The 16,832-nt window shown below is 46.5% G+C and overlaps 1 protein-coding gene across 4 annotated transcripts in view; it reads left to right on the forward strand.

The window, feature by feature from the left end:
• Positions 1-13,717, forward strand: part of Nsmce2 (NSE2 (MMS21) homolog, SMC5-SMC6 complex SUMO ligase) — a 213,814-nt gene extending 200,097 nt beyond the window's left edge. For 2 of the 4 annotated variants that reach the window (XM_052161577.1, XM_052161578.1), the window contains exons 5-7: positions 4,025-4,125; positions 4,450-4,556; positions 13,365-13,717. In XM_052161577.1, coding sequence (XP_052017537.1) covers positions 4,025-4,125; positions 4,450-4,556; positions 13,365-13,482 — 326 coding nt within the window. In that variant the 3' untranslated portion in view covers positions 13,483-13,717. Of the gene's footprint in view, positions 1-4,024; positions 4,126-4,449; positions 4,557-5,354; positions 5,450-13,364 lie in introns of all 4 variants that reach the window. The other 2 variants (XR_007974013.1, XM_052161580.1) reach the window with 2 other exon arrangements.
• The last annotated feature ends 3,115 nt before the right edge of the window (positions 13,718-16,832 follow it).

Here is a 16,832-nt window from a genome sequence, read left to right on the forward strand (position 1 = left end):
AGTAGAAAGAGAAAAGAAGTTAGAAATGTAAAGAGAGGTACTGGAGAGATGGCTCAGTGGTAAAGAGCACTGACTACTCTTCTGAAGGTCCTGAGTTCAAATCCCAGCAACCACATGGTGGCTCACAACCATCTGTAATGAGATCTGACGCCCTCTTCTGGAGTGTCTGAAGACAACTACAGTGTACTTACATATAATACATGAAGATGGAAGGATGGCCAAGACCACGTGGGAAGGGGAAAACAAATAGAGAGGGAGAACAGAGAGAGGGGAGAAAGAGGGCAGGCAGCATTATGTGAGTATTAAATGAAATAATATCAAGTCACTGGAGCAGTCTTCAGCAAGTGAGCTGTTATTAGTATCAGTGAGACACCCTGGCGACGGAGCTCTCTAGGAGCAGTGCTTAGAGGACGCAGCTGGAGAACCCGGAATCACAGGCACCCTGGGTCTGCCTCTTGATGTTGTGGGATAAATAAGACTTCAAGTAGCAGCTAACCCCACTTTCCAAATGTCTGGTTCTGGCAGATCTGCACCTTCCCCGCCCCCCACCTGCCTTTTACCACATGCACCATGCAGTTTTGCCTCAAGATCAGGTAAACCACCATAAGTGATATTTATTGCCAGATGCGACCTTTGTGAGCACCTTGAAGAATCCCAGCATTAATGTCACTTTCTATAAATACAGGTGGAGGGTGAGGAAACGCTCTCTGTGGAGAGTGTCGCTCTCGCCCTCTTTCCCCTTTTAGACTCTCGGTCTGTGGGCTATTACTCAGTGCTGGCGTTCACCCCTCTCGCTAGCTGCCTCCCCGTTCGTGATCTCTGCCATCTCTTAGTTCCCCGCTCAGCCTCCCTAGCGGTTGGCTTTGCATCTGAGTTGTGCTTTCTTGCTTCCTCCACCTTTTGAAATTTAAAAATAGAAAATAACCAACAAACCCACAGTCTTTCACATGGGCTGAACTCTGTTAATACATCTAACAGATTTTTCCGGTGAATTCCACACTGTAATATTTATAGTCCGAAATCTGCCATCGGTTCAGAATAAACTCTGTAAGAAATTCGCAAGGAGCTACTTTTATTTTAACTATCAGACACAAAATCGGGACTCAGAGTCAATAGCCCACTTTCCTGAGTCACTAAGGAGTCTCTTGTACTGTGAATGCCAAGCCCAGGGCTCAGAAGACAGGCAGCCCTTCAGAGGTGTGAGCACTGTTTACAGAAGCCCCGCTCCATCTCACAGGAGACAAACACGTACAAACTGTTACATATTAAACGCCATTTTAATGCTGACAGGTGTTTTAGACTTTTTGCAATTTGCTTTGAAAATAGAGTGACTGCAAATAACTGATTTGTCACTGACTGTGAGTGTCCAAGTAGTTATCTGCATAATTTATTAAATAATAGATATAATAGATATAATAGAACCTATAGATAGATAGATAGATAGATAGATAGATAGATAGATAGATAGATAGAGGGATAGATTCCAAATGAAATATTGTTAATTACTAAATAAATGATTACTAAGGATAAGCAAATAATATAATGTGTAGGCCTTTAACATGAATTGATTTTATGTTGATAGCTAGCTTGCTTAGAATAAAGGATTAAACACTGCTGATCTGTAGTGCCTTAGGCCAGAAGAAGCACAACCGATTTGGGATTTGGGATTACGTGGACAGACAAACGCAGTTGAGTATCCCTAGTCCATCTGAAGTCAGAAACTTTTCAAAATCTGAAACTTCGAAGTCATTGTGTTGACATTCAAAAAGATTTCCAATTTTGAGATAAAGATGCACATCTGTAAATGGTTTCCAGGATCTGTGATACTTTTCTACATCCTTGAAAAGGGCTAAGATCACAGACACTGTACCCTGATGTGTGTGGTTTCTGGAGTTCTGCTTGGGAGTCCAGCATCTTTATCCTTACCTTATGGAATGAGCACTTGTTTAGGGACATGAAATTACCATACAAATAAAGAGGTCCGATAAAGGGGACTCCTGCAAAAGAGCAGTTGGGAAGAATCTCTGACCTCCAACCAGATGGCCTTGAACAAAAACCCCATACCCTTGCCCTGCCTCAGTAGGACGTACATGCATGCATGCACGCGCGAGCACACACACACACACACAAACACACACACACACACACACATCCACAGGCACACACTCTCCACCTGGCCTAAGGGGAAGCCCAAAGTAGTTCCATGACACAAAACTTTACAAATCCCTCTGACCCCATTGGAGTTTCTGTCTGACTGTCAAGGGTTTTTCTTGACAAGAAAGCAGTTTTAGGTCTGTATTATTCTACCAACATGAAAGAAGAAAGAGAAGAAGAAGAAGAGAGAAAAGGGGAGGAAAGAATACACCACTGACAGACAGTTGACAGGTATAGACTAAATATCCCTTACCTGAAATGCTTGGGACCACTGTGTTCTGGTTTGGGATTTTAAAACATTTGCATATACATAATGAGATATCCAGAGGCTAGGATACAAGCCAAGCAGAAAGTTTACCTATATCCCATCCAGTTCCTACACAAAGCCTGAAGACAAATATTTTATACAGTGTATTAGATAGATGAACATTCTCGCCAGAAACCAACCACGTGAGCCGAGACAGGCTCTGAAGTCATAGGATATTTTAGTTGTATCCATGAAGCAAAGTCTCATAGTGGCATTGTCTACATCTACTGTCATGTCGTTATGTAAAATGTTGTAAGTTTTGGTACATTACAGATTTCAGACTACAGGTTAGGGAGACTCACCCTGTAGCCTGTCTTCAGAAAACAGCTCACTCAGCCCTGTCATCCCATTCAGAAGTCAGGGATGGGTGTAACACAGTGAGAAGAAGGACATTTTGGGAGTAGTTGGCTCTGTTGACAGCCTCACCCTAGCTGTGCAGCAGTTGTCTGTGCAGGCTAGGAGCTGAGGTGTCCCCAGGTCAGCGTCTTCACAGCAGCAATGTGATGTCGTTTGCTTTTTCACATGAGCTCCTTGAGACTCCCCAAAATGGTGCTGTGAGGGGCCAGATGCCAGCAAGATACTGAAATCTAGCTGTCTCTAGAAGATGCCTTCTATGATACCAAACATTTAAGATATTTACAAATTCAAAGCGATGATGCCATTCTCTGATTTGTTCTGGGAAATAAAATTACTTTTAAATGTTATATTTTTATTTATATGAACTGGGAGTGGCTCACACCTTTAATTTTAGTACTTCGGAGCAGAGGTAGAGGGATCTTTGTGAGTTCAGTGCTAGCCTGATCTACAAAGTGAATTCCAGGATAGCCAGGGCTGTTATCCAGAGGAACCCTGTCTTTAAAAAACAAAACAAAACAAAAAAGGAGGTGGCTCACTGGTCAAGAGCACTGAAAATGTTGTTTATATTGACATGCAATGGGAGTGCTATTATCTTTAAATACAGAATAAATATGTTTTCTTCAGTCTTAATATCTACTGTGGTAAATACTGATGCATACAACTCACATTTTTAAAAAGTTCCTGGAGTCCTCAATAATATCTAAGACCTCAAAGAAGTTCAAATCATATACCCCAAAGTGACTGTTTCTGAACCGCCCACAAGAAGGTCCTGTCTACAGATTGTTTCTTGAGGCAGGAGCCATGTGCTGTGTTTGTTTGTTTGTTTGTTTGTTTTCTCCATTTATCTTGGTGGATAAGCTTTATTCTTCACAAAGCTATGAAGTAGGTCACCTTGCTAGCCCAAACCCTGTGACTGGACACAGAAGAGACCAGGTCCTCTGACTCCTTTGACCATGTCATCCATTACCAAGCAGTATTCCCTTACGGATTAATTATCTGAACTTTGTGAAATCTTATTTTGCTGCCCTGGACCTTGGGTTTCTTACTGAAAGCGGACAGAACTGGTGACTTCTGTTAAAAGCAGAAGCGTTGGCATGCATCCATCCGAGTGTAGGGACTGAGGTCAGGCAGGCCTAAGGACTTCCTGCCCTGTCTGACCCTTCCTGCCTGAGCCAGGGAAACTCACTGGCCCCCTTCTCCCTGTAGATGGCATTCATGCAGACAGAGAGAACGATGGGATAGAAGGATTTGACGAAGATATGATTGTGACCCAGAGCCAAACCAATTTCATCTGCCCCATAACACAGGTATGGCTTCCTCTTTCCCTCAAAGAAAATAGTTATGTCAGTTTCGCCGGGGCAGAAGGACTCCTGTGGGCTTTCTGATGCCCCACGGCGAGGGCAGAAGCAAAGGAAAGTGATGAGATCAAACTTGGGAGGTTGGTGGCTTAGGAGCACTTTGATTTAACCTTGTACTTCAGGACCTGGGGAAAAGGCATAGCCCCTGCAGCCCTGAATGTCCTGATTGCAAGCTGATACGTACAGCCATGAAGATGAGAAGTTAGCCTCTGGGGGGACTAGGAAGTGGGCGCTTCTGATTCCTGTGAAAGCCTAATGTCTCCCTAATCATAGCTGGAAATGAAGAAGCCAGTGAAAAATAAAATGTGTGGCCACACATATGAAGAGGAAGCCATTGTTCGCATGATCGAATCCAAGCATAAGAGGAAGAAGAAGGCCTGGTAAGTGGGTGCTGGGGGGAGCAGGGCATCCTGGTGCTGCCACCAGACTCTGCCCTGGTTATGGCTCTGCCCAGACTGTCCACAGGAAGGTGACCATCCGGGAAGAACAGTGTGCAGAAGACAGCAAAGCACTGCAGCTACACCATCCACACAGAAGGAAGAGAGCGGGTGGGGTTACAGGTGTTTACAAGGCAGCCAGCTCAGCTCCTGGAGAGCTTACCTGCTGCACGGGAAGTCTTGCTTTCAGTCCAAGGCGGCACACAAATTAGACCTGGACACACGCACCTGGCACCTCAGCAGGGAGGCAGACAGGAGGGTGTGAAAGCGGAGGTCATCCTCAGCCACACCGCAGACAGCCTGGGCTACATGAGACTGACATTCTCTTTCTCTCTCTCTCTCTCTCTCTCTCTCTCTCTCTCTCTCTCTCTCTCTCTCTCTCTCACACACACACACACACACACACACACACACACACACACACACAAACCAGAGTAGCTGAGGATCAACAGAACTGTAACCTGAGAAACCCCCCCCCCCATTCCAGTGTCTTCTTAACCAAGAGGAAATTACCTTATTCTTTGCTTTCTGCAATAGTGCTTTGGTTTTAATAAGCATTCAAGACAAGAATTCATATCCTGTGGTCTTGGTGAAGAAGACTGCATTATCACAGAAATGCTTTCATTTAATCATGCAAATAACTTCCCAAACAGTTTCAATTAATCCATGGCTGTCTCACCAATGAGAACTTTTTTTAACTCCGAATCTTCCGTCCCTTCTCTCCCTACCTCCCAACCCCAGGACCATGGCTCTGTGCCTGTGACGAGTCCTCAGTGGGCCACACCGAAGCTGACTGGGTTTGGCATCTCCTGGGCTCTTATCGCAGGAATGGAATGGCAGGTGTGACCGTTCTCAGGCTCTGAGAGCAGCCCTTTGATGTGTGCTTTGCTTCCGCATCACCCAGACCAAGAACTGGACTCCCCTCCCCTCCCCATGTGGGTGTGGCTGAGAGACGGCAACTGAGGGCTAGAGATAGAGGAATACATAGTCAAGTAATTTACAGTGTTTCCTGTAGAAGACAGATGGGTTTGCAGCCATCAGGCTACAAATATAAACCACTCGTTCATTCCTATGTTTTGCATTTCCGCCTTAGAGTCCAAATACTGTATTTCCCTAATGACCTTGACATTTTACCAACAAACATCATTTTGTTTCTTGGACTTCCAAGCCTTCCTTCTCTACTAATTTTTTTGCCTTTGTTCCTTCTCTGACAAGCCAGAAATGGTCATCATACTTTCTAGGAGTGCTTGTTAGATGGCTGTCTTTGGTAGCTCCTCTTTTTGACAGTGTGTGATACTCTCCTGAAGTTGGGGGCGGAAAGGGCAGGGACATAATACAAAGCACATTTCAGTTTCCTACCAGCAGCCCCAGGTCAGTGCAGGGTGCTCCCGCACGTAGATGGCCCTTCTTAAGCACTGCTCTGACTTTCTAATGCCCGCCTGCCGTCTCTTTTGAACTACACACAATACTTGCAAGCATTTAAGTGACACCTGTCATCTAAGGAAGCCTTCTCTCCCTGTCATGCTTCCGTAACCTGGGGGGCAGACACCTGAAAATGTTCCTAGACTAATAATTAACCATTAAGTCTGAGTGGAAGAAGGCTTTACAAAGATGACATTGTTATAAGGCCTTAAGAAATAAGGGAAAATATCAGGGAATGGTGAAGGGGGCTTTAGGAGCCAGACCTCTTGAAGTTTTCCATTGTAACCTCTTTTTACTAGATCAAATCCCCCCCTTTTCTTCTTTCCATGTGTATGTGTATGTGATATGTTTGCATGCGTGTATATATGTGTTCATATGTACGGGTGCACACGTGAAGGCGGTATGGTATGCATACACGTTGTGTGCTGATACATGTAGAGACCCAGTGTTGATGTCAGGATCTTCCTTGATTAGAGGTAAGGTCTTACAAAGCCAAAGCTTGCAGATACAGCTAGTCTTACTAGGTAGCGTGTCCCTGGGAGATCCCTGTCTCTGCCTCCTGAGTCTGGCATTCTAGGTGGGGTGCCACGGGCTCTAGGGCTCTGACTCCAGGCCCCCCATTTGCACAGCAGATGCTTTAACCACTGCCCCTGCCCCCCGCTCCCTCACCTAAGCCACAAGTGTACATATGTATAAAATAGGTATATAAATTAAGCATTTACTAATACTAAGTTATGAGCAAATTTATTCAAAGACAGTTCTTCAACGTTTATATTTTATTTACTATTTATTAAAGATGAAGGCAAATTTATATACTAATGAATGGGTATGCTTGATTTTATATAAAGAATTCAATATTAGCTGAATATTTGATACTGTGGGATAGAGTACCTTCGATGTTTTTCAGAGTTGATTGAAACTTTTGATTTTCTAATTGTCAGTGCCAAGAACACTATAAATACATAGTGCCAAAAGGACAGAGCTATTTTTACAGCCATTTTATAAACTGTTGAGAATTGTATCCTATTCCCAAGCTAAAATTCATTTTACAATTTTTTATGAAACCTAAAGTCAGTAACTCACCACAGTTTCTAAAATCAAACATTCTACTATATTACAATGCAAAGATACAATGATTTGCTACAGTATGGAATGACAGGAGGAAAATACTGTCTTTTCTACATCATAAGAGCAAGAAACGTGTATACAGGAACACATAAGGTTCAGTTGTCTCAGATCCAAGCCGAGGTGTTTGCCTGGCACTGTGAGGTGCGACAGCAGTCGCAGTGTAGACACACACAGCGCGTGTTGGGAAGGAAAGCTTCAGTAGCGAGTATGGTGCACCGTGGGTGCGTGTGGGCAGCAGAAGGATGTCAGCAGGTCAAAGGACTTGCTGCTCGCCAAGGACACGAGTTCAGCTCTCAGCGCCCATCTTAAACTCCAGCCCTAGGGGATCTAAGGTCTTCTCTGGCCGCCATACCACCGTGGAGATGATGTAACAGGCATATGTGCAGGCAAAAAAACTCAGACAAATACAAAATAGCAAAATAGTTTTTAACTGGGTCTTTTAGTTAGTTTGTTTGTTTTTGAGACAGTCTCCCTATGTGACCCTGGCTATCCTAGAACTCATTGTGTAGTCCAGGCTGGCCTTAAATTCACATGAGTACTGAGTGCTTGGAGTAAAGGTATTCCCCTCCACACTCATCAAAAACTGGCTTCTTGACTGGACCCTCCCTCCTACCCCCCCAACCCCATCTCCCACCCCACCCAGTCAATCGGAGCAGCTTTCTCGTGGAGGGCAGGAGGTCTGGTGTTGGTTATTGTTTGTGGCAAGACAGTAGGATGACACCATAGATAGCAGAACAGTAAAGAGGCTGGGGATTGATCCTAGAGGCCCCGGATGTCCGTCTCATCACTTCCCTTGTCTGTAAACTAATGGTGATAGTTGCGGTTTTCTCACCGGTACATCTGAAACTTGAATAAGGTATTTTATATGGCTCAGTGGTTAAGGAGCACTGACTGCTCTTCCAGAGGTCCTGAGTTCAAATCCCAGCAAACACATGGTGGCTCACAACCATCCGTAATGAGATCTGACAACCTCTTCTGATGTCTGAAGACAGGTACAGGGTACTTATTTATAATAATAATTAAATCTTTGGAGCAAGCGGGGCCAATCAGAGCGAGCAGGGGTCCTAAATTCAATTCCTAACAACTACACATGAAGGCTCACAACCATCTGTACAGCTACAGTGTACTCATAAACATAAAATAAAATAAATTGAAAAAATATTTTGTAAACTAGCTAAAGGAGCCGGCATCCATGCAGGAAGACTCGGTAACCGTGAGCCCTGCGTGAGCCCTGCATCCTTGTCTTCAAGCTTTCGCCAGCATTGGCACCAGCGTCGTCCAGCTCTGCCCCTCGGCACCAGAGACCTTGTAGAGAATGGGGATTAGGAGGGGCTGGAGCCCAGCACGTTACTACAGAAGCAGTCAGGGACAGGTGCTAAAGGCTGTGGCAGCGCCAGGGTGGTGTGCCCAGTGCATTGTGTTGTAGGGAGCTGAGGAGTGTGCAAGTGCCTGGTGGAATGTGGCAGCTGATTGACAGGGGGCGGGGAGGTGGAGGGGAAGATGACTGCTAATTCTGCTGTGTCCAGAAGCAGTTGCTAGCTGTCACTGGTCAGGGAGAGGTGGAAGAGAGCAGAGTGGCCAGTGGGGGCTCCGATAGTCTGAGGTCACAGTGATACAGCCACTGAAAACAGCAGAGGTCCAAGCAGGTGGCTTTGGCCTTAGAAGGTGACAGCTCCAGGCAGCTTCTGTTCAGCAGATACTGCATTCAAGGCGGAAGACCCTGTGGGAAGCAGCCTAAACCACAAGCAGACAAGAGAGGCACTGTAGTCACAGAGCCAGTGTCAAATACAAGCAGATTAGAACTCTTCTGTTCACAGCTTACTCCCTAGGTTTCTGATTCAGCATGAAGTGGTGTCATTTCCCATGAAGCACTATTTAAAAAAATGTGTGTGACACATCCTGTTAGAGAACTGTTTCTTTCTCCTGTTCCAATTATGTTATGTTATTGGAATCCCAGGCACACTTTGTTACTGGGTACCATCTGAACTTTCCCAGCATGCTTCAGACCCTGGAGGCCTTTCCACTGAACTGAGGTGGAATAGTCTGGTGGAGCTTTTCACCCTAGCATACTGTTAGAGTTATTTCCTAAAACAGACCTCTTAATCACACTGCTATTATCTCACAAATAAGGCTGCCTGCTGATTTTCATGTTAATGAACTATGGCTGCTTGTGAGCCCAGCCCATTGTTTTGGTTTTCTGAATCTTTAAGACGAAGCTTGGGAGATGAAGTGAAGAGAAATGTGTCATGGCAAAGCAGAATCACCAACAAATAACTGAGCCTCGCAGCCAGGTTCTTTATCTCTAAAGTAGAGATTACATCTACTCAAACTCCCAGGGACCCTAGAGCTAACAGGGAATCCCTTCTAGGGCTCTACTGTCCCGTCCCTAGGCTGTTGGGGGGGAGGTGGGGGGGAGGGGATGAAAAACAGGCAGGTCCCTGAGGCTCACCAGCCAGCCAGACTAGTGTATGCTTAGCAAGTTCTAAGCCAATGAAAGACTCTCAGAAATAAATAAATAAGCAAACAAGCAAGCAAATAAATAATACAGTGGTACCCGAAGAGGACACAAAGATGTCCTCTGACTTCCACAGTGGATACACTTGTACACAGTCGAGCACACACAGGCAGAAGCACAGATCTGACAGGAAGTCTGCTGTTGTGCCGTGTGAGCACACAGCTGTGGGGCCCTTATGGCAAACAGTCATCACTCTTACCTCACGGCTTTGTGACACATCTGTCTCCCTGGACTTGGAGGGTATGGGACAGAGTGACTGTCTGAGTGTAGGTATGTCAGGAATCCACCCAACTCTAATGCCAGAGGCATCTGTCTATACAGCTGCTTCCCAGAGCTTATGGGCCAAACCTTGGTATTCTTAGGACCCCAGTCTGTACCTCTTGCTACCCAGCACTCACTATGTGATCACTAGCTGAGGCCCAATTCCTGTAAGCCCTGGGGACCCTCTACACCCCAGACCTTTCCTTAGCATAGACTCTTAAGTTTGCCCCACGCTGTTAAGGACTGCTCTGCCCTGTGGCTGACCCGGGCGCAGGACCAGCCTCCCTTCCAGGCCTATGCATCTGAGCCCTTCCTGGAGATGATTTGATGATGGTGAAGGTATTGCCACACCTGACCTGCTCACCAGGATGTCCTGGGGATTATGGCCTAATACTTGGGGAGTGTTGTTTCTCAGAGCAGGAATGCCCTGATTCAAGCCCATGGCAGGCACCATGGCCTTTTCTTATCCTTTTTAGTTTAAAAACTTGTTCGTCTCTGTGGGGTGGGGTGGGAAACGAGCCTGTGCCCCGGTTCCTGTCCGGCCTCTCCTCCAGGAAGTCTCCCGAGAGAGTCACTCGTGCTCTTCAGGGCTGTGCTTACCCTGTCTCTTGTTGTCTCCTTGTCTGAGGAGACAGGACTGGTTACTGTGGTCTAGAACAGCAACTGCAGCGTGGCGAGGCCTGGAGCACCATCCTTTGCCCGTGGCACTCGGTGGCCTTGGTTTTCACTGTGCCAGGATGCTGCAGACAGACAAGAACTCTGCTTTCATCTGTTTGCAGGACAAACTTTGTACAGTCACTTGGACAGTGTCAGCACTAAGGGAGCTGACTACTGGGTCTTTGCCACTATTTTGGAGATAGTCTCGCTATATAGCTCAGACTAGCCTTGAACTTTCTGTGTAGCTCGGTTTTACCTCAGCCTCCCAGGTGCTGGGATTATAGGCATATACCACATGTCTTAGCGCTTCCATTTTGGAGTTTGTATCTTTGTTGTTAGGTCAGCTCGCTCCCCTCGGATCCCTGATTTATATCCCTGTCCTCAGAGCCTGTCTCTGCCTGACACAGACCTCACCGGGTTCCACCCCATCCCATCTACATGAGTGTGGTGCCTCCTCTGCAGCCCAGTGGGGTGGTTAATTCTCAGCCATTCTCCGAATGCCCTCATTGACTGACTAAAGCCACTGATGTCATCAGGAAGTCCTCCCCCTCACTCTCCACTTCCCTCCACTGCTTATTCACTATTGGCAGCTGGAGGTACCCAAGGCCTGGTAGTCAGAAACGGGGCTCAGGCTCGCCTCGCAGAACCCTCCTCTTGTGCTCTTCCATGTCAGGGAAGTCTAAGGAATGACAGTCTCCTGACCGGTGAATGTCTTCATCACCATCTCATACTTAGAGATTTCCAGGTCCAGCTGCGGTGGGTAGGTGGGGCTACTCTGCAAGACTCCAGGAAAGAAGGAAGGAAAGGGGGGATTGGAGGGAAAGGGAGGAAGAGGGAGCTCATGTGCCTGACTGTACAGGACACATTTAGCTTTTCAAAATGAATCCCCGTTCCCAAGCTTACTGTCCCTGCACATGGGCTCCACACTGTCCAGGGACAGCCCCTGTGCTGCGAACACTCCTTGACCCCAAGATCAAGCCAGGAAACACCTCGTCTTTCCTCCCTCATCCCTGTGTTTCCTAGGACTTGGAGTATTGTAGCTCCCAGATCAGGGCCCCTTCCGTCGGCCCTTTACCTTTATCCTGTGGGTCCTGTGCCTTTTGCTGTCTCAGGCCATGGGGCTGAGCTCTGTGTGGGTCGGAGCCATGTTTGTACTTGAGGTTATGTGATTAGATCCTGGCCCACAGCTGATCACACAGAAGCGCCCTGAATGCGTGTGTGTGTGTGTGTGTGTGTGTGTGTGTGTGTGGTTCCTGTAAGTACAGACAGATCACTGTACCTTCCAAGAAGAATAGGGGCCGGCCTAGGAGGTGGGAAAAGACACCATGGAGCCCTGTGGAATGGGGACCCTGCCCCAATTTATAGCAGGGAAACCCAGGCTCAGAAGGTTTGTCTCAGCCACCAGTCAGGCCGTTGAGAGACTTCAGGACCTCATGAGCTTGACTCCACTGGGCACTTCGCCCTGCCCAAACCTTGTCCACAGTAAAAAGAAATCAGGTGATTCAGTCCAAACACTCCCTCAAATGAGCCGGCTCACTGAGCGAGGCCTTGAGTTCCACCCTTTTCTGTGACTCACTTTTTAATTCCCTTACCTCTGGCTTCTGTCCAATGCTCAGTGTCCCTCTCAGTGTCTCCATTGAAAGGTTTAGTGGCATTCAGAGGGATGGAGTCCAGCAAGACTCCGCCCCATCCCTGTGCTGTTTCCTTCCCTGCTCAGTGTGACTGCAGTGGTCCACCGCTGGGCTCACCCCTCCTTTGGCTTACTTGTCTCCATCCGTAGGTCTGCGGTCCCACACCCCAGTGTGCGTTGGAGCCTGTCTCTGCCACTGTCACTCAGTCAGGCTGCTTCACCCTTGCTGTACTTCTATGAGACCCCAACCATTTCTTCTGCTTCACCCTTTGTCCTTTGCCCTTTACATTTTGTCCTAAGTAGCTAGACTAAGTTTTTTAAAAGACACTAAATCTCATCCCACCACTATCTAAAAAACTTCCAGGGGAGGGGGTTGTTTTCATATTTAAAATAATACCCAGGGCTAAGGAAATAATTGGCGGAGCTTTAGCCTATCATGCATGAAGCCCTAGGTTTGACACACAAACCCCCGCCCCCAGCACAGCATAAAATCAGGTGTTGGTGGTACATGCCTGTAATCCTAGCACTGGGGAAGTGGGATCAGTAGGAAGTTCCTTTCCAGCTATATAGTGAGTTCAAAGACAACCTGGGCTACATGAGACCATGACTCAAAACAAAGTAAAAAATAATAACAAAACCAAATAATCCAGAGGGGCACCTTGCCCCTCGTCTCACCTGGCCAAGTGTCCTGGGCAGCCTAGACCACACGCAAGCCTGTCTCCCCAGCCCCATGTTCCCTCTGTCCTGCATTGCTTCTCTGCTGTGGTGGCGTGGTGTTTGGCTACTTGGTGACTGCCTGTCTTCCCGTTAGAGAGCAAGCCCCTGTGTAGGTGCCGCTCCTACAGCGCTTGCTTCCCCGGCCCCAAACCAGGCCGCTGCCCTCCCCTCGCCCTTGCCCTCGCCCTCGCCCTCGGTGGGAAGGTGTGTTTGTGTGTGTGTGTGCATGACTCGGGTTTGAGAGGGTTTGGGTTTTGTTCTTGGGTTTCTGGTCTTTTGTTGTTGTTGTGGTTGTTTTTTTGTTATTGCTGTTTTGGGTTTTTTTGTAAAGTGTTCTCATCCCAGTGCCTGGCTGTGAGAGAGGTTAATGCTTAAGGTGGGGCAGTGAGATAGACTAATGGGTTTTTTCCCTCCCTCACAGTTGCCCAAAAATTGGATGTAGCCACACAGACATGAGGATGTCAGATCTCGTTCCGGACGAAGCCTTGAGAAGGGCAATCGAGAGTCACAACAAGAAGAAGAAACGCCACTCCGAGTAGGAGCAGGCCATCTGCCCGCGGGATGTCAGCCGCCTTCCTTCTGGGCCAGGGCCAGGGCCAGGGCCAGAGAGAGAGAGGAGAGACAGCAGTAGGCCGGGTCCAGCAGCGCTGTCTGCAAGAACCCTTGAGGGCTAATCGTAATTGAAAGCATTGTTTAAGTTACACAATAAAAACACAAGTATATTCTTTATTTTCCAGTGCTCTGAAATTTTAAATAAAACTTTGATAATCTTCAGCATGATCCTGTCTGTATCTCTCCCAGTGTGTAAAGGGTTCCCAGGGTGTAAAAATCCCTTCCCCCCCCCATATATACTTCTAAATAGTTTTTATAATTGTTTCAACTGAAAAGTGTCTTTGGAGTGATGAGATAAAAAAGCAAAGACCACTCCCAGCTGAGCAGCCATTTCTGTAAGAGAAGCCAGCTTCTGATTATACAGCAAAGCCGTCAGACACGCCCCCCCCCCGCCCCCTTTACTCGGTGTGATTGACAGCACTGGGATGGGAATGCTGTCATTTTCATGGCTTTCTCAATGTTCCAGGAACACGCCCCCTGGGCAACTGTAAGGAATGCCCATCCACAATGTGAATGCAGCTGCGTCCACAGGAGGGCCGTGGCTATCACGTGGGAAGCCATCGCCTTCCAAGCACTCTGTTCCTCAAACTGCAAACTGCCGGATGCTCCCTGCAGATGACATCATCTTCTGGGTCCTGCGTCCTCAGCGCATGGTGTCTTCAGCAACAGGGAAAACCTTCAACCTCTGAGGACAACCAAGGGCGATAGCAATAGCCTATAATGTTCTTGGAGTCACAAAACATCCTGACAAACCATTCAAAAGCTTTCTCATGCCTCGTGTTGGGATTTTGTTAGATAGTTTAGGGCTCTTGTGGGGAGCATTGTTAGCCCAGATGGAAATTTTTCATTTAAACTAAGTATGTCTATATATACACAGACTTACATATATTTTTAGGTAGAGAGGAGGCAGAAGGATTGTAAAAGCCAGATCACACCCGTTTGCTGGGATTGCATTTCCTAGAAATGTCAGAGAAGCTACACCCATGAAGTCTCGCCAAGATGGCTGCCTAAGCAAGACCTGAACAAGCTTGACATGTTAATGTGGAAGGGGGGAAGCTCAAGACACCTCCATGCTAGACAGAAAAGCTACTCACTAAGGAACGATAAGAAGATGAGGAATTGTCTTCCCAGGGAAAGAGCCCTCCAGTTGGTCATCTAATACTAACTGGTATCATATGCATGTAAGTTATGATACGTGAACTGAGCAAGTTGTCTTTGTATATTTAGGCATATATACATGCATATATAAATGTATATGTAACAAAAATAGAAGTCATGAATTTGAATGTGACAGGAGAAGGTAGGGGTGCATGGGAAGGCTTAAAGGGAAGAGAGGAAATGGGGTAATTATATTTTATTTAAACGTAGTTGTAAAGGCAATACTGATCCAGCCCTGTCAGTCCAACAGGGACCTGTGCTTGGTTGTCTTGCAGAGAGCTGGACTGGGAATACACACCAGTGGTCCTAGTATACAGAAGGATTCACAGCTGGAGACCAGCCTCGCTGCCTAGCAAGATTGTCTTAAATGCGTAAGTGAGAGACACATTCAGACTCCTCCATTCTGACTGTGTAAAGAGCACTAAGCTGCCGCCTTCACAGAAACCATTTTATCAACTGGATCGCTTCATTAAGCCAAGGGAAGCACACACTGACTGCACCAGAGAACAAAGAGTAATGGACAATAGCTGACATGTATTGAGTACCAACTGTGTACCAGGTCCTAATCCTTTATGTCTATATCAACTCCCTAATCTTCAGCCTAATAAGTGGTCACTGTTCCCACTTCCCAGCACCAAGATGCAAAGTCACTGTCAAAGAGTGTCTGCTCTGAGCCCGGACAGAGGTGCTGGTGGCACAGGCCTGGCACTCAGGAAACAGGTGAGAGTGAATCTCTATTAGTTCAAGGCCTGCCTCTTCTACAGTTAGTTACATGATAGTCAGGGATACACAGAGAAACCCGTCAAATAAATAAATAAACAAACAAAACAGAAAAAGATGACAGCTCAGAAGTAGCTGAATGTGAGGTCTGGGCTCTGGATCTCACCTTCCCTCTTCCTTAAATATTTGCTTAGTGTCTGAAATATTGGGCTGGAGAGATGGCTCATCATCGGTTATGAGCACTGACTGCTCTTCCAAAGGTCCTGAGTTCAAATCTCAGCAACCACATGGTGGCTCCCAACCATCCAGAACGAGATCTGACTCCTTCTTCTGGAATATCTGAAGACAGCTACAATGTACTTACATATAATAAATAAATAAATCTTAAAAAAAAAAAGAAAAATATTTTCAGAGGAAGGAGGACTGGGGGACGAAGATAGTGGGGAGATAGATGAAGAAGTATAACACATGTATGAACAAGCCGCGAGTTTGCATTCTGATAAGAGATCAATAAATAAAAACATCCAAAGCCACATTTAAAATTAAAACCTTTGTAAATAAATCAGTGTGCCTATGTTTGAAAACAAGCCTGACTAAAATGCACCCAGTAAAGGTGTGGCATTCTCAAGGGCAAGGCCGGGGACTTTTGCATTTAAAAGCAGGCTCTGGTCGGCTGTGGCAAAAGTTTAACGCATTTTCTTAGGATTCAAAATAAATAAAGACATTCCATTTCCTGCAAGCCCAAAGATTGTGAGTTTCCTAATAGTCTTTATCTGAATCCGGCTTTCCTGAGGAAATGATTGTCTTTAAGCCAGAGCAAACACCCTTCTCTTGGAATGTGAGCCTTTTGTGCAAAGCTTGGTTTAACAGATAGGAGCCTGCTCTGGAGGCTTGCCTAACAGTCTATCTTCCCAGCTCTTTCCCAAGAGAATTCTGGTATATTGCTACAGATACTTTATCAGCCTGGGCGGGGAGGGGATGCTAAATAACTCCATTCCTCTATAGATGGGCGTAGTAGTATGTTATCCTAGAGAGAGTTCTGCATCTGCCAGTTGTAGAATGGCTGGACTTGAACTCATAGACTTCCTCCATAGAAATGGAAAACCTCTGCCTTCCATGCATCACTACGACTGGAGGTTTTATTTTCTTTGATGGTTTGTAACCTGACCGACATTCTCAGTTTGATTGCAGGAGTTTTCAAAAACCCTGGAACTCCTTCTTCCTATTTCTTTCACATTTTTCCTGGTGTGGTGGCACCTGTTTGAAGTGCCATCCATTTGAGAGGCTACGGTAGGAGGAGGATTACCGAGTAGGAGTTTGAGACCAACCTGGGTAATATCCTAGCGTGACTCTCCCTCAAGAAGGAGGAAGAGGAGAAGGAGGATGGATCCTGTTTGGA

This window comes from Apodemus sylvaticus, chromosome 17, assembly GCF_947179515.1.
Source record: "Apodemus sylvaticus chromosome 17, mApoSyl1.1, whole genome shotgun sequence".
In the NCBI taxonomy this organism is placed as follows: domain Eukaryota; kingdom Metazoa; phylum Chordata; class Mammalia; order Rodentia; family Muridae; genus Apodemus; species Apodemus sylvaticus.